The sequence below is a fragment of the Diabrotica virgifera genome, chromosome 3 (genome assembly GCF_917563875.1).
Source record: "Diabrotica virgifera virgifera chromosome 3, PGI_DIABVI_V3a".
Lineage (NCBI taxonomy): Eukaryota > Metazoa > Arthropoda > Insecta > Coleoptera > Chrysomelidae > Diabrotica > Diabrotica virgifera.
The window spans coordinates 156052934-156074935 of NC_065445.1; the positions used below are offsets into that span (position 1 = coordinate 156052934).

A 22002-nucleotide genomic window follows, 5' to 3' on the forward strand; every position below is an offset into this window, starting at 1 on the left:
TCATATCTCTAAATTGGGACACCCTGTATACATTATTATTATTATATGTCAAAAAGGACAATTTGATATACTAATCGACGGGTCTGAGCATTTTTCAAAAAAACAGTTAGTATTTTAATTATTGAATATATTCCAAATTACAGATATAACTTTGTTATTTTCTATTATCTTGTAAATGGTAGAGAATAAAAATTTGATATTTTGCAGTTATGTATAACTTTACAAACCCTATCAAATTAGCTATCAAAATGACAGTGTTGCCATTTAAGAAAATCGACGATGACGTCATATCTCTAAATTGGGACACCCTGTATACATTATTATTGAATGTCAAAAAGGACAGTTTGAAATACTAATCGACGGGTCTGAGCATTTTCCAAAAAAACAATTAGTATTTGAGATATTGAATTTATTAAACTTTACAGACTCTCTCTGTATACATTTAAGTGGAAGAACGTATTAAAGGTAAACGGGATTCGTTCCTATTGAAAATCTCATAATGAAAATATAGTGTGGTTGGTCACATTTAGGGTCTATGTTGACAGTTCTACATTCTACCCGTTTTAAAACATATAGTCGATAATATATAAAACATAATAGTCGAAATAGTCCCAGCTAATTCTAGCATGAGTTCATTTCTTTAATTATTCGTTTTCTTACACTAATTTCAAAAAAATTGTGTTGTAGGTCACTCCGATAGGTTTTCCCGAACTAGACGATAGAAAAGTCGACAATCTTCAATCGAGTGACAAGAAAAACGACATGCAAGCAGACGAACAAAACTCTACCATCAAAGATGGAGAAACACGAGAGAGCAAGAGCAGCAGTCCAAAACGGTTCAGTAGTTCAAATGTATTAATTGCTAGTCTTACACTAATATGCATTGTATTATTTAGACATACGTAAAGAGACTGTGTTTTATTTTGTCTGAAAATTGTTTGGCGCTAGTGATTTCAAAACAAATTTTAAAATCAAACAGAAGAGAACTGCCGACTTCACGTTAAATTAAGTAGAGTAGGTATTCAGACTTATATTTTCCCAGTTACAGATTGATAACATCTCAAAAATTAGTAACTCGAATAGGGATACATAATATTGTATGTGTAAAATGCTTAAAGAGGTTTTCAATCTCGACCATGTGAATGCCATATATACTCGTTGTACCTGTCAAATGTTAAACATCAAAAACTGGTCTTTGTTATCAAAAACATGAAATAAATTAGAATATTATATTCAAATTTAAACTTAAATTCCTAACCTTTTGGCTTTGCCAGTACCATTAACATTGCCAGTGCTAATTTAAAAAAAAAACAAATTCGTATAAGCAAGTAGTATATGAAACAATATAATATAATCTGTTTCACATACTCTCTCTCTTGTCGTTTCCCCATTACTGAGGATCGTGATTTTTCCCAATATTCCTAAAAATTTTTTCCATTGGTCTCTATTTTCAGGTGCTCTAAAAGCTTCGCAGAATGAGTTTCCAACTGAATTCTTAATTTGGTCGGACCATCTAGTTGGTGATCGTCCTCTTGATCTTCTCCCCGGAACGTTTCCAGAAACAATTAATCTCTCCAAACTGTCGTCACCTCTGCGAACCACGTGACCGAAGAATTGCAAAGTTCGTTGCAGACATTGTGGACAGCCTTTTTTAATCTCGAGTTGGTTTAGAATGGAAACTTTTGTCCTGTGAGCTGTCCAAGGTATGCGCAGCATTCTTCTCCAGCACCACATCTCAAAGGCATCAATTTTTTGGCGCTCGCATGCGCGAAGAGTCCAAGTCTCTGCTCCGTATAGAAATATTGAGAATACAAGGGCATTCACCAGTCTCATCTTGATATTTTGAGAGATAGATCTGTCTTTCTAAACTTTAGTTAGGCGACTCGTCGCATTTTTTGCCATACCAATACGTCTCCGAACTTCTGCTTCACAGTTGCCATCGTTAGTTATACTAGACCCGAGATAGACAAAGGTGTTTACTATCTGGTATTCCTGTAACATGTTAGTCAGTTGAATAGTGTCGAATCTGTCGACCACCATTATTTTTGTCTTAGCTTTATTAATTTTCAGACCAACTTTATTGCTTTCGTACTCAACTCTTCGCAGGAGATCAAACATTTTTTGCTCATTTGTTGCTATAGGTGTAGTGTCATCAGCAAATCTTAAATTGGGGATTTTCCTACCACCTACTGTTACTCCACCGGCCCATCCTTCTAAAGCCATCCTCATGACATGTTCACCATAAATGTTGAATAAGTCAGGTGACAACACGCATCCTTGTCTAACACCTCTCTCGATCTTGAATTAACTTAAATATTAATTGAAATGTTAGTGACACATGGGATAACTGTATAACATGCAAATATATTTTTAGCAATAAACTTAGTAGTACTATACCTATAGATGAACATTGGTATGTATATGATACATAAAATAAAATAATTCGACTATTGACATGTAACCGTTATGTAGTTTTGGCATTTCAATATAAAGTATGACGTATCCCTATCCTTCAATGTAAATAGGGAACTTGCATAAAATTTTAAATTCGAAAAAAAAATGTTATAAATCACAACAGAACATAATTTAAAACATGTATCAAAGATAAAAAAGTTTTTTTTGCATTTCGTTTGGCCCCTAAAGACGATTAAAAATTCAAAGTATACCAGCCAGCCCAAAACGCGTCGTGACGTCGTCCGGTTATATGTTTACATTCTGCACCAACAAAGTTAACAAAATTGTATATAATTTTAAATTAGACATTATAAACGTCAGTAGAAAATACAGTTACATATGTGACGTCACTAGTGTTTTTGATCGTTTGAACTATTCATAGAAAACTTGTACTTTTACAAAATGGTTTTATTTTCCATAGTAAACCTTCTTTCCTTTCCTTCAAAAACTGTATCAAACTCCAATCTCAACAAACTGGCATATATTATTGCAATGACATACGATAAATGTCATTAGAATATAAATATTTTTCCCTTATTCCGCGTCGATGAGCCGGCCAAATACCTAAGTAGGTGGAGGCCAATAAACTAAAGAATGAGAAGAAGAAGATACCTAAATATAACCATAATCATAACTATATAATAAAACTATATGACGTCACGGATCGTTTGAACTGTTTTATACCGCAGAAGACTTTAAATTTGTATTTTTAAGTTATTTTGAGTTTTTGAAGCGTGAAATTTTGGAAATCTCATTTTTAAAAAAACTGAACATTTTATGTAATAAAAAAAATGTGCAAGTTCCCTATTGTGGATTATTAAAAAATATTATAATGTTTAGATATTAGAGATATATTTAGGATTTGAATTCATTTTGGTGTTGTACACAATTAATTATACGAAAAACTTATCGTATCAATGTGAACAACTACAAAACACCGATTGGAAAGTTTGTGAAGTCCATTTCACTAGCAAGAAGGGGCTATAATTATCATGCAAAGTAATTTACGTATTTTTTGTTGTTATATTTACTGAATATTTGTCGTATCGTTCTCAATTATTTTTTTAGAGTTACATGTATATAGATTTTGTATATAGGAGGAAGTGGTTGGGACGTAAGAGTAATGCCGAAATATGGTGATAATAATGCTACAACACGTCCAATTCAGGTTAACCAATGAGGTCGTTTTGGTAATGTGATTAAAGCTATCAAAAAGTAATCAAACACTTATGCAATATGTAATTCACTTTATGAAAATAAAAAACTGCAAAAAACATACGATGGGACAATTCGAAAAGTAAATGTTAGTACTGCATATTTCCGGATATTTGATGGGTACTTGCAGCCAGTGGCGTACTGCGCACGGTTCCGCGGAACCAAGGCTCTAGCCCCGCAGGGGCCCGCTCTAAAGCGCTTTTGGCTTCTTTTGTTTTTAATTTGATGGGGACATTTTGAACTACACAAGTACACTACGAAATGTAACTGCTTAATAAATTTTAATTTTTGTGTAGGTACTTATTAATAAAAACGAAGAATAACTATTTATCAAAAAATTTGAAATCAAAATTTATTAAGAAACACAGGGAACGCTTTTGTAAGGTTCCTTGCTTGTTTTACCTGCTAGCCGAAGTCCTTGTTTAAATACTAACCGCCTGTGCCTGCCTACACGTGCTAACTCAAACACTTGTATTTTTTATATTAGCACGATCCATGAAAAAGTTGTAGGTAAACTACAAAGTTGTAAAAATTCGGAAACTGAGATATTCAATGCAAGTTTTATACGGTGGGTCATAAAAATAATCCCAATACAATAGGTTAGATGCTCGATACTCGTGTTATACAATGTGAGTTTTTATTGGGCTCGCATCTCAACTGGAACCATGGCCCGCTGATCTATCGGTACGCCACTGCCTGCAGCTACTATATTTAAGAGCAGAAACGGATTAGAGATTCGCGGACGCGACTCGACTCTTCGCGGACTAGTCTAGCTCAGATTCTTTACATTGTTTTTAATCTTCATGAACGCATTTTTAAGTCGCGAACGCGACGAGGACTTGATTCAATTTTTATTGAGAATCTTAAGTATTCCACTGTCTTTTCCGCGATTCTCTAATGCGTTTCTGCCTACTCTTTCGAGCACGGACGTTTCTGCATTCTAGCCAGAACTAACGCATATGATTTCTTCATGTGCGCCTTCATTTAAAAGAATATCAAAAATGACGCAACATAATTATCAAAAAACAAATTACTGAGTGCTATATTTATATATTATTATGCATCTGCTTGCAATCAAACTACATAACAGAAACGGATTAAAAAATGTGTATTATGACAATTGTTTCCATTTGCGCCACTTATTGGAATTTTAATGATGAAGACATTAGCTAATTTCAGTTTGTATGGACATATTTTGTCACTTGACAAAAATGTCTGCTATGACTTGTATACTGAATGTTCATTTATTTCCTACGAAAGCTTACACCTCGGGATAACATTGTAAAATGTTCTTATGATGAAGTAACAATAGCATATTATTCAACGAGCATGTAATGATGACTGTTACTCACAATGATGAAGTTTGCGATACGAGCCGAAGGCGAGTGTCGTAATTCATCAGAGCCATTACATGCGAGTAGAATACTATACTTTTTCTACGACCTTTTTTTATTTTAATGAGTAAAATAATCTAATTATGAACTGCTCGAGATTAAAATTGTAATTCACAAAAATAAATGTTGTTTACCGTCTGACGTTGTGCGCGTCTGAATAATTGCTGTCGCAAATGCTGTCTTATGTAGTATAAAAATACAACAAGAAATAGTTGATTCAAGTTTTATTCGTTTCCGAAAAATTATAATCACAAATTTGTAGGTACATACTGTCAATTTAATAAATAGGAAATGGCTATTATTGTTGGACGTATTTTATAAAGTTATACCTAATGTACATTTTATATTTAGCATTATAATATAATGTAATATAATATATTTAACACAATATAACTTTATAAAATAAGCACAATGTAAGTTATAAATTCCAATAAACACAGCAAATGCGCTAATGTCACTGTCACTAAAAATGATAAACGTCAAAATTCAATAGTAAACAAAGTATAAACTTAGTAGTAAATGGTTGACTTCAATTAGTGCGGTCGTAAATATTATTAAATTTATCTGACTTGGCCCATTGTTAAGACCGGTCCGGAGCGATAAGCAAACGAGGTAGACAGAGTTGGTCTTTTGACAATTAACACTGACTAGACGTTACTCCTATAATGGGTATGGGACGATTGCGCCGATTTTACCCGAGGTACGTTCAGCTGAGGGCACGATTGCACCAAACTAATTCAGATAGTCGCTAATCCCAGAGTATGATTTCGACATCTCCTGTGGTGTTGTAATATTTTAATGTCTTCCTTGTTGGTTGTGGCTGTACTACCGTACCTTAATATATTAACCTTTCGATGACCAACCTTTTTTTGTTACACGGATGACCAAGGGGGGGGGGGGGCAAATGACCGCAGGTCAAAAATGACAATTAACAAAAAAAGAAAGTTTTTTTTTTTAATTTTTAATTTTTTTTTCTGGTATGGGCTTTATGTCATTCAGCCAGTCACAACATGAGTATTAGTGTCATGTGTAGTGTGTATGTTGAGTAAGTGTCTTGTTACTTTGCAAAGTCGACGTCATTAGCGTAAAACTACTTGTAATTACACATAATAGAGGCTATTTTACTAAACATCAACCTCAGAATATATTTTTTATTCGTAAAATATAGGGAATTTTTTTTATTTCAAAATATGAGGATATCTAGAATGATATTAAAGTCAAATAAAAAAATAATGAGTTAAAAATTAAAAATACTTTTGAATTCATTAAAGAAAAACATACGCTGGGGTCACAATTTCCCCCGATTGGTCATCCGAAGGTTAAGAAACTATATGAATTAATTTCAAAAATATACAATTACACATACGGACTTATGTATACTCGTATCTACACCTAATTAATTAAATTAAAACTGCATTTTACTACGGTAGTGAAATGAAGCTGACTTTAAAAAATCCCATCTACTTATTTTACATTTGTTTTTCAATTAATGCTCGTAATAACTTCTTAATAATAAGAAATAAGTAGTGTTCTTTATATTTTTTGTTCGAAATTATATTTGGGTAAATACTATTTACTTTAACGTAAAGATTGGTTTGATTTTTTATTAAAACATAATATAAAGTGCAAAATATTAGGATGGGCGTAATAAAAACTTCGTCCCGTACCCAAGGATTAAATCTGCCACCGGCGCAATCGTGCCTACAGCATATAAGACCCTTTATCGAGACCGGATTACAACAGGTACTAACGGCGCAATCGTCTAATGGCCCCTATAATAAAGCAAAGGATCCACAAAATTTACAATAATTACGACTACAAAAACAAAAAAAAAAGGATGTAAAATATATTGCTTTGCCTTATATACCCGAAATTAATGTTTTCAAATGAGTTTTAAAATAAATTAAATATATTTTAATTGCTAAGATTATCGAAAAACAAACATTCAAACATATTTAAGTTTTACCTGAAACCGGGCCTTTTATACTATTATCGGTTAACCTAAGATGTTAATAGTCGGTACTATTTGAAGTCAACAATTTACTGCTAAACAAACTTTAACAATGTTTCCCGTAATTTGGCGATTTAAAAATTATTTAGAAAAGCGGTTAGAACTAGGCCTAAAAATGCATTTGATTTTTAATATAAATATCACAAATAACAAGTAGAACGAATCTTTTAGAAATCCTACTGAAACATACGAAAATCAAACACTGATCAATCAAAAAAGACTTATTACTACTGAACATAAGTTTTACAGATAAAATATTTAGCCAAAAAATTTTTTACTGAATATTTGGTGTATTTTAGAAATCCTACACTGAAAAAAGTGAAGCATAAAATACATTTCAGAACAGGCATTTATTACAACACAAAACAGAGTACTCATGCACACTAAAAATTTCATTCAAGAGACTTCAATTGAAGAAAGCACAGATAGAAATATTTTTGATATATATGACAAAAGAGGAATACATATATATTTATAGTTTTGTGGTGTTTTGTCCGCAACGAAATTCAGCATTTCAGTAGGTATTGGCTTTTATACCCCAATGATATTATTATTTTTTGATAGTGCAATACAAAAAGATCTCAATTCGTATAATATGATAGTGATCGTATGTTAACGTATTAATCTAAAAACCAATGTTCTACTGGTTAAAAAATACATTTTATGTTATATAAAGTACATCCAGTCTAACTTTCCCATGCACGAAATTATTCACGAACTACTTTTTATACTAGGTCTCTTTTTAACTCACAGAAACTAGTATCGCAAAATTAAGCCGCTTTTCCATAGAAATCACAATAAGCTAAACAAGGACAAATAATATCGAATGTCTTTGATAGCTTATGAATTTTGACGTTTATAATTCAATGACAGTGACAGTTTTTTTATTTATTTGCATTTGTTGTTTATTTGGTTTTATAAATCAATAAAGTTTATTTTGGTAGGGGAGCCCAAGCGGGGATTTTGCAGTTACTCGAGCGCGTCAGATTATCATATGGGGAGAAACGTGGTACCCTGCAGATGTACTTCTACCATATCTTGGCTCTTAACACAGGGGAGTTCGTTCAGGTTGGCCCGAAAAAAAAAAATCTATCCTTAAAAATACTAGAAATTGTCAGATTAAGATAAGGTAAGTTAATTTTACAAGCAAAAGAGAGTATGTTTCAAAAATCTGACGATTTGAGCGGGGCGTACAGAAATGGGCGAGTCAAAAAATTTCAAAAAGAAAAAGCGAATATTTCGCGAAATGAACGTCAGATCGAAAAACTAAAAACTTCGTGTTCAATAGTTTTCAAAAATCTATCGAAAGATACCAAACACGACCCCCCACGGAAGTGGGGTGGGGGGTTACTTTAAAATCTTAAATGGGAGCCCCCATTTTTTATTACAGATTTGGATTCTTTGCATAAAAATAGGCAACTTTTATTCGAAACATTTTTTTGAATTATGGATAGATGGCGCTATAATCGGAAAAAACGATTGTTGGAAACGGAAAATTAAATTAAAAAATGGGAAGTCCCCACCAAAATGGAAAATTTTACTTTTTAGGTTTAGGACCTAATAATCACAACCCAATAGGTCCCCAAAGCGCTCGAGTGACTGCACATTTAGCATACTTTGCTCCCCTACCATTTGGTTTTATATTTACGAAAAAATAAATATATTATTTCAGTTAAATAAAGAAAGAGTTGCAATACTGACTTTGGGGTCCCCAGACAAAGACAAGTGGAATTTATAACTCAATTTGTGAAAAATTTGCATTTGTATCACTGTTTCTCCAAAGGTTTGATATACTAAAAATATTAATTGTTTTTTTTATGTAATTTACTCGAAAGTTTTGTATTTCTCAACCTTAGACAACATTCAATCTTCTTAACAATAGTAACTTTGTTGTGACTTTTTTTAATTTCTATATTTATCTTTATATTCGTAATAATCTGTATGGTGTTCAAGCTGTTTAATGTTGAAGTCCATCAATCTCCTCAATAGTGAAAAAAGATTAAACACTTCAATAAATTAACTTTATAAAATACGTTCACGAAATAATAGCGATTTCCTAATTATTACCACTAACACTCTGACAGTACGTATCAATACCACACATCGACGTACGTTTCACTTTATTTTTGATTCAACTTGTTTGAAAATGAATCGTGACGCATGGGAAAAGTTAGAGTGGAAGAACTATAGCAAAAATCAATTGTATAGCTTATTTTGCGAAATCAATCAGAAAGTTGATTCAAACACCTGCCTACGGGGTGTAAATGGATAGGGAGATTTTCAGATAACAAAAGATATTATTGTTTTCTACCGCTACAGTTAATTGTTGTTTATTTTGTTTCTATCTTGATATTTTTATTATTTTCGGTACTTGTTGAACACCTGTGTAAATAGATGTTTCTTGTTGTATTTATCATTGCAACATCATAACAGACTAGAATTTTAACTAGTTTAAATATAAACAAGTATCAGTCAAAGATATCTACATTGTCGGTTAAAATAACCAAACCAAACACATATCAGCACATAACAACAAAGAAAATTAGACTTTCTCTAAAAATAGGTACTCTAGTTCCAATAAATAAATTTTGAATAGTTTTTACATTAATCCGTCTCGTAGACGTACTACCTTAATGGAAACATTGGTTGTAAGACGTATGCAGCTCTTATCATGTCATGTATAGGAAGAAAAGAGAATTGAATTCTTAGCAAGAACATTATATATTTTGCAAAAGAAAAAGGTAGATTTTAGCATGTGGCATATATTTTTGCTAAAAATGACGATGTTATATTTATTCAGTATTTTAAATGGAAGGTACAAACATTTGATAGCCCATCTGGAAGCACGGTCGATATTCACGAATCTTCCCACCATTAAAAAAAACTGTCTTATTGCCAAATCAATTTATGATCAAAAACTACGTAGTGTACATATTTGTCGTTGCAATATGCAGGTTCGCGAATATTGATGGAATATTTAAGTGTTTATGTAGCGATCAGTCTTGTAAGTACCAAAGGCGTTTTGTTTTGATACTGGTTATATAGATGACAGATAAACGGATTTCAGACATATTAATATTTTACGAGTAGAACATCAATAGGAGCACAGGAAACATACGCAGAGTTAAAAAAGCAAACAAAAAGGCTAGGTCTGGAAATTCACAGAAAAAACAAAAATAATGATACAGACGAGAAGAAATATAGTCGTCCCACAAAACATTATACATGAAGATGACATTGAAACGGTTGAACAGTTTACATACCTGGGAGTAGAACTATATGCCGATGGATCAGAAGATGGAGAAATACGCAGAAAGAGAATAACGCAGACAAACAGAGCTTATTTGGCCTTCTCCCATATATTTCGGTCTAAAAGTGTCCACCGAAATACAAAGATGAGAATCTATAAAACCTTAATTCGACCAATAGCATGCTATGGCAGTGAAGCATGGGTCCTGAAAGAAACATCCAAAAACAAACTCGACACATTCGAGAGGAAAGTACTGAGGAGAATACTAGGACCTGTGAGGGAAAACGGAATCTTCAGAAGTCGATACAACAACGAGCTTTATCAACTTTATAAGGAAACACCCCTATCAGACTTCATTAGAATACAAATATTGCAATGGGCCGGACATGTGATAAGAATGGGAGAGGATAGGCTACCAAAAAGAGCACTGAATGCTAGAATGCAGGGAAAGAGACCGGCTGGAAAGCCAAGAAGACACAGTAAACAGCGACGCACAAGCCCTTTTAGGAATCCGTGTATGGAGAAGAGCAGCCACAGACAAGCAAGGGTGGAGGCAAAAAATAAAGAAGGCCAAGGCTCAATTTGGGCTGTAGTGCCGTAGAAGAAGAACATGTTCACTTAACCCTCGTAAGACGGTGCCTAGATTCTTACGTAAACAACGGTGCGGGATGCATTGCCCCCATCCGTATATTCGTTTTTTTATATGTAAACATCGGTGAAATTGATTTGAAAGATAATTAGAACTTCTTTATGATACTATGCTATGTGTTCCCTGTTCACATGCAAAAAAATATTCTTATATTTTTTACTGCATTAAATCTCTTATTACAACCATTAATTTAAATAAATCTCAAGCCAGCCCTGTTCATTAGTACCATTTCATACCCTCCTAATTTTACCCTTACCCCTACAGACAGACAATTTTGGATTCGGGACAGAAGAACTTCTTGGCTCAAACTAATCGTAAATCTCAATAAATCTGTTTTCGTAGTGGTTACACTGTGGCTGGCTCTGCTAACTAAAGGGGTAGACCTGTAGTTAACGATTAGACCGAGTGAGATTATCTCACTCTTGATCCTTGATCCTGGATCCTTTGAGATGTTACGTTTTCTTTGTATTGTACGGAGCGGAGGCATGGAGGCTTACAGACGCCACTATTAAAATTGAAACATTTGAGATATGGCTTTATAGAAGAATGCTGAGAATATCATGGACATCAAGGATCACGAACTAGGAAGAATGAAGAAGGAACCGGAGATCATGTTTATCATCAAACGCATAAAATTGCAGTATCTGGGATACGTTATGAGAAATCAGCACCATTACTCCCTACTGCAGTCCATATTGCAAGGTAAAGTCAAAGGTAAGCGAGGACCCGGTAGAAGGAGAATATCGTGGCTGCGGAATTCGAGAAAATGGTTTAAGAAAACCTCAATGGAACTGTTTCGAGCCGCAGCGAGCAAGATTATGATTGCCAATATGATTTCCAACATCCGAAACGGATAGGAACCAGAAGAAGTATAAGAAGAGAGTATCTACACCGACAAGAAAAAAATGGTAAGCACAACCGCAAAAGTATGCGAAGAAAACAAAGTAATCAGAGATAGATTAACCGAAGCTTTTGAAAACTTATTAACAGGAAATTAATTAAGAATATAAGCTTATAAAAAAGGGACTAAAATATTCAATAATAGTTCATTATGGCTAATTCATTAAGTTATTCAACTGAACACTAAGTCATCTAGTCTAAATGGTATCAAAAGAAAACAAAGTTTTTGTAGAACTGGAAAATTCGGTTGCCTTTGGTATATATTTTGGTTTTGTACGACCAATAACTCGGCTACAAACATAGGCGATCATTAGCGGGTCACTCCTTCGATTTTCAGATCTGGTCGTACAAAAATACATTTTTTATTAAGTACAAAAGTAGTATCGATTTTTAATATTTAAGAAACATCATATTCACTCCGTGCGTGACCATAGCGGGGATACACGAAACTATGTCAGCGCCCGTAGCGCCGAAATATGACAATTTTGGCGAATTTTTGTAATGTCAGTGTCATTATGTTCGTTCGTGGACCCTGTCGGTGACTTTTAGTCCACAACAATGCATGCTTACTTTAATTCCATATTATATTTATTTAATGTATTATCGTTTATTGATAAATATACCTTGTATATTTATCTATCAACAACGGTATTATTTATATTATTTTAAAGTGCGCATGCTCCACTTGTCGTGGACTAGTCTCTGATTCTTTCCGCGAACACACTTATTGTTTATATAACAAATTTTGTCAAAAATGGTAAATAAATATTACATATAATATGTCGTATGTCTATCATATATGTTTAACGTCAAATTGTGGTCGCCAAAAATGTCAGGCGACTACGCTAGGTGTCGCGTCAGTCATGCACGGAGCAAATAAGAAATATAATAGAAGAAACTTCTAAAAATCATGTATTAGACAGTAAATGTCACTAATCAAAGAGTTTACAATTTGTGTATATAGATATGTTTGAAACAAATCTTTTCCAGCATCATATATTAACCAAAAAGATTATGATGTTTTCATATCTAATAACAAACTACAAAATCAGACTATTGCTTGACTTCTGGCTATTATTGTTATAGCTTGCTACATGTTGGTGGACATATGGCATTGCATATTATGCCACTAGCCTTTAGCTGTGTGAAGCATCGAATTAAAACTAAAACAAACATGACTTAATGCAGATAAGGTAATGACAATTCTTTTTCCTCAGCTTTTCCCTTTTCAGGGGTCGACAGTTGGGATTACATATCTGCAGATAAAAAGGAGGTAAAAAGAGAAACAGATAGGTAAATTTAAAATGATTCTTCACACAACACATACTAGATGTCCTTTAGAATATACCCCAAAACAATTTTGTTATTAGAAGAATGTCTGATTTTGTTTTTTGTCATACGGCTTCTAATTGTTCTCTAAAATATAACTTCGCGATTATTTTTGAGAAAGTAATCTATATCAACATCTATTTCTGCTTTTCTATAAGAAATAGTGACAATATCTTTTAAGGGATAAACAGCAGCTACCGTTCTTTGTGATTCAATATTGGACTGAAAACTTTTTGTGTAAAGAGTATAATGTTTGTTTGTTTTAATTATTATTGTACATTCCTGTATTATTTAGATATTCATTATTAAATATATGAAAGTAAGGTTTTATCCTTTTTACCCCCACCCTAACCAGCAAGAATAGACAGAGGTGTAACCAGGATGTAAGGGGGTGTAATGTGGTACGTTAACCCTTAGCATTGAACATAACTTCTACAAAATAAAATATAATATAGTGTGACGAATTTCTAACTGAGGCCGGTCCTGCCCCTAGCAGTCAACAAACAACAGCGACACGTCATCGACGAGTAATGTCTCCGCTAATCCAGAAGTTTCCCGATGATAGGCGGAGACGTGCCTCAGGCCTTCCAAATGTTCTCGAAGCAGAGCCGTATCTATATAAGCGGATGATTTTTAAGCAGCAGGGAGTCAGTCAATGAACGAGCCGCGACGCGTGATATAATTGTATTCGAGTCGGATTTAATGAAATGTATATATTAGTTATCGAAGTTATTATGTTTAGTTAATTAAATCATAAATTTGAGTTGTAAATAAATTAGATGTGTTAGTTGGTGTTATTTGTAATTATTAAAATAAATAAGTGATGTAAATAAAATAATATAAGTCGCGTGATATAATTGTATTCGAGTCGGATTTAATGAAATGTATATATTAGTTATCGAAGTTATTATGTTTAGTTAATTAAATCATAAATTTGAGTTGTAAATAAATTAGATGTGTTAGTTGGTGTTATTTGTAATTATTAAAATAAATAAGTGATGTAAATAAAATAATATAAGTAAGTCTTCCTTTATTTAAATTAAACTTAGTGCCTAAAGATATAAATAAATAAAATAGTAGAGTCAATCGCGTAACAAAATGGTGCAGAAGTAGGGATACTTGAAATAAATATCAACGTAAATTTTCGGTTTAAATACAGCGTGGAACCTTTAAAAATAAATTAATATAAATCGTAATAAATAAAGTGTGTGATCATGTCTACCTTGTTTAAGCTAAAAATTGCAGACCTGAGACTTGAATTGGAAGAAAGGGATCTGAGTTCTACTGGGAAAAAGGCTGATCTGGTCGAACGTCTAAAGAACGCTCTTCAGGAAGAGGGTCAAGATCCAGAAACCTATTTGTTTGAAGACAAGCATGCTGCTGTGATCTCGTCGATTTCGAAAGTTTCCTCCGATGTTTCTAAAGTTTCGACAGACATTACATCGCTAGAGAACAAACTTTCGACAGACATTACATCGTTAGAGAGCAAAGTTTCTAGTGAAATCTCCCAAGTTTCGACAGACATTACATCGCTGGAGAACAAAGTTTCAACAGAGATCACATCGTTAGAGAAGAAGGTTTCTAGTGAAATTTCCCAAGTTTTCTCGGATGTTTTGAAAGTTTCGACAGACATTGCATCGTTAGAGAAGAAAGTTTCGGGTGATATTTCATCCCTTGACAGCAAAATGACTAACGAGATCTCTAGGGTCACTTCGGATTTTGACGACAAGATATCGTCCATAAAATCTACTTTTGAAGAAAAGATCAAGGAAATAGAAAAGAAACTGGAGGAAACTGAAAAAGTGGACAAAGTGGTGGAACCCATCTTAACAGATATTAAAGATGATGAAACCAAATACAAATTGGAGCCACGGTCGATAGTTGAAGGGAGTGTAGGTCATGCTCGTGTTAAGGTGCCAAATTTCGACGAAAAGTCATCATGGAACAACTACATGAAACAGTTCGAATCGGCGGCCAGAGCGAACGGATGGTCCGAAAAAGAAAAAGCTGTAAACCTCACTATTGCTCTTCGAGGCGACGCTTTGGATGTCCTCCAGACCATAGCCGTAGAGGAGACAGATGACTTCGAGCAGCTTAAAAAGAGACTGAATATGCGATACGGGCACGAACATTTAGAGCATGTCTATCAGTCGCAGTTTAAAAATCGAAGACAAAAGAAAGATGAAGCTCTTCAAGAATACGAGGTCGATATTGCCAGGTTGGTACGATATGCATATCCAACAGCTCCCGAAGACATGATGGAAAAGTTGGCTGTTCAAACATTTATTGATGGCCTTCGTGATCATGAAATGCAAAGAACACTGCGATTAGCTCGTCACAAGACGCTGGTCGATGTCTTGTCTGCCGCCCTCGAATACGAATCAGCTACCCAGGCCTCGGGCGGGTACAGTAAAGTTAGGACTGTGAAAGAGGAAGAGGATGAAGATAAACTGGACCAGATTGTCAATATGATAAAGGGCATTTCATACAAGAAAACAAAGACCATAAGGTGATGGAATTGTGGTGAAATGGGACACGTACGGAGTTTAAGGAAGAACGCAAATCAAGAAACTCACCAGCAGGAAATAAGAGAACGCACAGACCCTAGGGGGGCAGCCTCGACTCAGAACTCCTCTAAAGACCATTTAATACTAATAGCTTCTTTGAAATGTCGTGAAGATAATGTATATGTAGATGGAGAAATAAATGGTAAAAAGTATACATTGTTGGTGGATACCGGAGCGACCAGGACCATTATACGACCGTCAGTTATAAACAGTCGTAAGAAACTCTTACCAACGAGGTTGCGACTGCGGACTGCCACAGGTGAAAATGCCAACATCCACGGAGAAATCCAGATACAATTGGGGATTGGAGCAGAAAAGTTCGTCCATACTGTCATAGTTGCAGACATCGAAGAAGATGTTATATTAGGAATGGACGTAATGAATTTGCGTGGATTTCAATTGGATTTTAAGAACAGTTTAATCAAAGTTGGCAACGAGGAGGTATTTCTTCATCCACATGATGACAGCACTATGCTAGCAGCTATTAGAGAAGATACAGTTGTGCCTGCGAGGAGTGAAATGATCATCGTAGCGCGGCTACAGGGAATTGTAGAAGAAGGAACACCTGTTATGATGGAGCCATGGAACCACGACGAGGAGGTTGGCCGAGGGATCATAATTGGAAAGGAATTGGTTACTTCTGCTAAAGAAATTCCCGTGAGATTGATTAATGTCAATGACTACCCGGTGACCATCAAGAAGGAAACAAAAGTAGGAACTTGTGTACCCGTGACGTCCATAATCCGTCAGACGACAACATCAGATAATTCCAACGACAAGTTCGACCAAATGGTTGCAGTTGCAGGCCAATCTCTAAATCAAATGGAAAAAAGAAAATTAAGGGAATTTCTTAGGCAATATCGTGACATATTCGTACCGAAAGGAGGAAAGACAGGAAGAACGACAGTTGTCAAACATAAAATTGACACTGGTACCGCTAGGCCAATTCGTCAATCAGCTCGACGATACCACAGGCGAAGAGAGAGGAAGCTGAAAGGATTGTTCAAGAAATGAAGAAAGACGGGGTGATAGAAACTTCTACGAGCCCATCGGTCTCTCCGGTGGTCCTGGTCAAGAAGAAAGATGGAACTACGAGGTTCTGTGTGGACTACCGTTTGTTGAACAATGTTACCAAGAAAGATAGTTATCCTCTGCCTCGGATCGACGGCACGTTGGACACATTGGCTGGAAGTAAATTGTTTTCTACGTTGGACTTGAAGTCTGGATATTGGCAGGTAGAGATGGATCCAGTGGACAAAGAGAAGACGGCCTTTACGACAGGATCTGGATTATGGGAATTCAACGTTATGCCGTTTGGACTCTGTAACGCTCCTGCGACATTTGAGAGGCTTATGGAAAATGTGTTGAGAGGGTTATCTTGGAAGACGTGCCTGGTGTATTTAGACGATATAATCGTTTTGGGGGAGACGTTTGAAGACCACCTGAAGAATTTAGAAGACGTTTTTAATCGACTTCAAGCTGCCCAGTTGATGTTAAACCCCAAAAAATTTCAAAGTAAAGTCAATTATCTAGGCCATATAGTCAGCAAAGAAGGAGTAGCCGTGGACAAAGGAAAAATCGATTCCATTAAGGAATGGCCGGAACCAACTGATAAACATCAAGTAAGAAGTTTTCTGGGACTATGTACTTACTACCGGAGATTCATTAAGAAGTTTGCAGATATCGCTAAGCCATTAACGCGACTTACAGAGGAAGCAAGGGATTATTGCTGGGATGGAGACTGCCAAACGGCCTTTGAAACTTTGAAGAGGCATTTAATTACAGCGCCAATATTAGGGTATCCACTGCCAGAAGGAGAGTTCATCTTAGATACGGATGCAAGCAATGTGGGAATTGGAGGAGTGCTGTCGCAGATCCAAGGAGGACAGGAACGAGTCCTTGGATATTTTAGTAAAGTGCTTTCAAAACCTGAACGAAATTATTGCGTCACGAGAAGAGAACTTCTAGCAGTAGTAAAATCAGTGGAACACTTCTATCAATACCTCTACGGAAGGAAGTTTCTAATCCGAACCGACCATGCCGCCCTTAAATGGTTAATGCAGTTTAAGAATCCAGAGGGTCAGATAGCTAGATGAATTGAACGACTTCAAGAATATGATTTCAAGATCGAGCATCGGGCCGGAGTTAGCCACAGAAACGCTGATTCTCTATCTAGAAGACCGTGTCCAGCAGAATGTTCCCATTGCAACAAAACAGAGTCAAAGGAAGCAGCAGTACTAAGAACAACAGTGGTCAACGACGAGTGGACGCCTACCAAGATCAAGGAAGAACAAGAAAAAGATCCAGTTTTACAGAAGATTCGAAAATGGAAAGAAGAAAATCGTCGACCATCTTGGCAAGAAATATCAAGCCTAGGCTCAGTAGTTAAGACGTATTGGGCCCAGTGGGACTCATTTATCTTGGAAGACAGCTTGCTTAAACGAGTAATAGAAAATGATGATGGTTCGGTGAGGAGAACACAGTTGGTGATTCCAAAGAGCAGAGTAGCCGAAGTACTTCGTCAGTTACACGACAGTCCATCAGGAGGGCATTTTGGTGTAAAGAAGACCCTTCAGAGAATTCGGGAACGATTTTATTGGATGAATAGTTCCGACGATGTGAAGGACTGGTGTAAGAAATACTACCTGTGCTACAAGTAACGGGCCCTACCGGAAAAGAAAGGCTCCTATGAGACAGTACAATGTTGGAAGTCCGTTTGAAAGAATAGCTTTGGATATTGCCGGGCCATTTCCAGAAAGTGACAATGGATGCAAATACATGTTGGTGATAATGGATTACTTCACGAAGTGGGTGGAGATCAGGGCCTATTTTACCACTAGGCCCGTGAGGCACCTGCCTCGGGCCCGCATTTTAATGGGGCCCGGAAAGATAACAAAAAAAATTTTAATTGCAATAACAGCATAAATTTTCAAAATTATTTCATTTTCCGAACAGGAAATGATATATGATACAATAAGAGTTATACTCATAAACCATAAACCGTTCTTATCAATTTTTTTAAAAGGACATGAAAATTTTAAAATAAATAGTTTGTACACATAATGTAGTACCTACCTAATAAAAGATAGCGGCTTAAGTTTTGTCACGTTTTTTCCTTGAATATAAAGGTTCTCCAATATCTGCAGTTTATACAGTAGGTAAAAAATTTTAAAGTTATTCTTCTTTCGGCGCGATTGAGAGTAAAATTTTATAAATCTGCGCACATGCGCACACAGAAAGTAATAGTTCGTTGCTAATCTTTCAAGATAGGTATGTATCAGCTCAAATAAGTCATATATATATATATATATATATATATATATATATATATATATATATATATATATATATATATATATATATATATATATATATATAGATACATCTTTAGTACAAAGCCAGGCCAGAAATAGTAAACTGAATGCACAAACCCAGGCCAGTGCCGCAATTCCAGGCCATATAAGTGGCCTGTAATTGTTTTGGTCTATAATTGGCTTGTTAGTAAAGATCAGTCCACCAAATTCGGTCGGTTTAAATCTGCCGCGCTACTGGATCTGACTAATGCACAGCAAGGTTGATCTAACCTGTCTGAGTATAGTTATTTCAAATTTTACTGTGGCCTGTATATGTATCAATAGTCATTTTGTAATGTTTGAAATGACCGCTTGGGGCGCTGATTTTAACGAATTTGTATAGGTATTTCAATTGACAAATCCGGGCCAAGTAAAATTGGCAACATTGTTATTCTGTTCTTCCCGCGCGAGTTCGCAATTCGCATTACATATGTTCCCGTGTTTTACCGGGAACTAAACGCATTACATATACATTATTACATCACTACGGTGCAAAGACGGACGTGGACAGTAAATGAGGGTGTATTTTAAATGTAGACAGTAAATGAAAAAAATTAAAACATTTCTTCCAAATATTTTAAATTACAATTTAACCTTTAAAATCAATATAGATATCCACGACGTGATATTTGATATACTAATAACTGTTCACGTTATTAGCACTCTAAGCAATAAAAATTTAATGTGTGTTGGTGGATGAAAGAAATGCGATATTACCAGGAACTTATTAAATTGTGATTTGACTGGAGTAAGAATTTTAACCGAAATGTCTGATTAAGCGTATTAAATAGACGTCGTTATATTTTCAACGAAAACTTTTCGTTTATAAATTCGCAAAGTGTGTGTGTTATTGCGTTCCCGCTCCTGCAATATTTAGAGGTCACCTAGCAATGGATTCCTATGTAGTTTTGTCTTTTGAATCCAAATCTGAAAACAGCATTTCGCTATCTCTAACCATCTTCGAGATATCCGACCTCAAAATCGTCATTGTGACGTCACAAGCCTTCTTTAAATATTCATATTCTTCCGACATAGAAACGTCAACTCAACTTGTTTTCGTTTGACGCAACTAAACGTCAACATAAAATTGAAATGTCAAATAAATAAATTTTATTTATTTATGTTAATGTAATTTTAAATTACAGTTCGCTATTTTCAACGAAAACTTTGTTTATTTATTTTTTCAATAAAATAGTTTAAATATTAATTTTCTGGCAAATATTTATATAAATAAATATTCAACATCACATTCGGTTATTATAAACGCTTGTAGTCGTAATATTCACAGCCTGCCCGAGACGCTTGTTTTATTTGAGCTGTCTAATACTCAATGATATAATTATAATACATATACTATTACGTAGTATATTATAGTTCGTTTGCTATAACTTTTCCCATGCGTCACGATTCATTTTCAAACAAATTAAGTCAAAATATAAAGTGAAACGAAATTCGATGTGTACATACATTTTGTATACTGTATACTATATACTACACACAGCGGCTTACGTTTCACTTTATGTTTTGACTTAATTTGTTTGAAAATGAATCGTGACGCATGGGAAAAGTTATAGCGGACGAAAAATATATTTATGTATATCAAATCTATATTATACGAGGTATGTCCAAAATATGAAGTTCAGTCAAGATTAAAGTACCTTTATTTTTCACAATATTGAAAAATGTTATTATAAAAAGTTGTTTTTATAAAAAGCTTTTATTATTAATTTTAAGAAGAAAAGTTATTCTTCATAAAAATATCTTCATGGCCTAAAATCTAAGATGCAATCATCATATATCAAATTTTATCAATTTTATTCGAGGTATGTCAAACAATATGAATTTCGCTCGAGAGTAGAGTACCTTTATAGTTCACAATATTTAAATTTGGATATAATTGTATATTAAAACATATCTTTTAATTCTAAACAACTTTTCATAATAGAAATTTTCCATATTATGAATTTAAATACATAAATAAACAAAGTTTTCGTATATTTTCAGCTTGTTATGACTGGTTTCATAAAATAATTATTTTCGGATTAACTTTTACAAGTAATAATAATTTTAATTTTGAACGTTTTGCAATGTGAATTTATAAAGGCTTCCACCAAAAGGAAGTTTTTATGTTTGAAAGAAAAAGTCGATGTGGTTAATTATGAGGAGACGCATAAGTTATGTGTTAGACCGTTAGCAGAAATATTTGGAATAGGAAAACCTCAAGCCAGTGAAATTTTGAAACAAAAAAGTGGAAATCTGGAAGCGAAAAGAATATTTTTGAAAACCGAGGGTGCTGCATTTAGACATAATTATTTTCGATTGGTTTTGTAAAGTGCAGTCTCAAAATATTCCTGTTTCTGGTAAAATAATTCAAGAAAAGCCATTATAAGTTGCAAGGGAACCAAGTGTTGATATGAAAGCTTCTGGTGGATGACTCGACAAATATTGTTAGAGACACAATATTTCCTTCAAATCTGGATTTATCAGTGGTTTCTAACTGGAAGCAAAAATTGCTCACTTTAATGAAAGTACATTAAGCATACAGCATATAGAACATTACCCCAGGAAACTTATACCCTGAAAGGAGAAAGGTGCCCTGGGGATGTGGCTTCTAAAGATAGGATCACAATTATATTTTGCACCAATATGATGGGAGACAAAGAAAGGCCACTGGTAACCGAGAAAACTAAAAACCCTCGGTGGTCCAAGAGTTCACACGCAAAACAATTGCCTATCGAATGGTACCTACAACAATAATTATAAGTCGTGGATGACTAGAAAAACCATGACAAACTGGCTAAATCTAAAAGTTTATTTGTTCCTAGACAATACTGGCGTCGCATCCACAACCTGTGTTATATAATGTTAAAAATTAATATT

The 22002-nt window shown here is 34.6% G+C and overlaps 1 protein-coding gene across 2 annotated transcripts in view; it reads left to right on the top strand.

Moving 5' to 3' along the window:
- Positions 1-13525, top strand: part of LOC114341649 (protein unzipped) — a 397204-nt gene extending 383679 nt beyond the window's left edge. For both annotated transcript variants that reach the window (XM_050646985.1, XM_050646987.1), the window contains exon 6: positions 688-13525. In XM_050646985.1, coding sequence (XP_050502942.1) covers positions 688-906 — 219 coding nt within the window. In that variant the 3' untranslated portion in view covers positions 907-13525. The remainder of the gene's footprint in view (positions 1-687) is intronic.
- The last annotated feature ends 8477 nt before the right edge of the window (positions 13526-22002 follow it).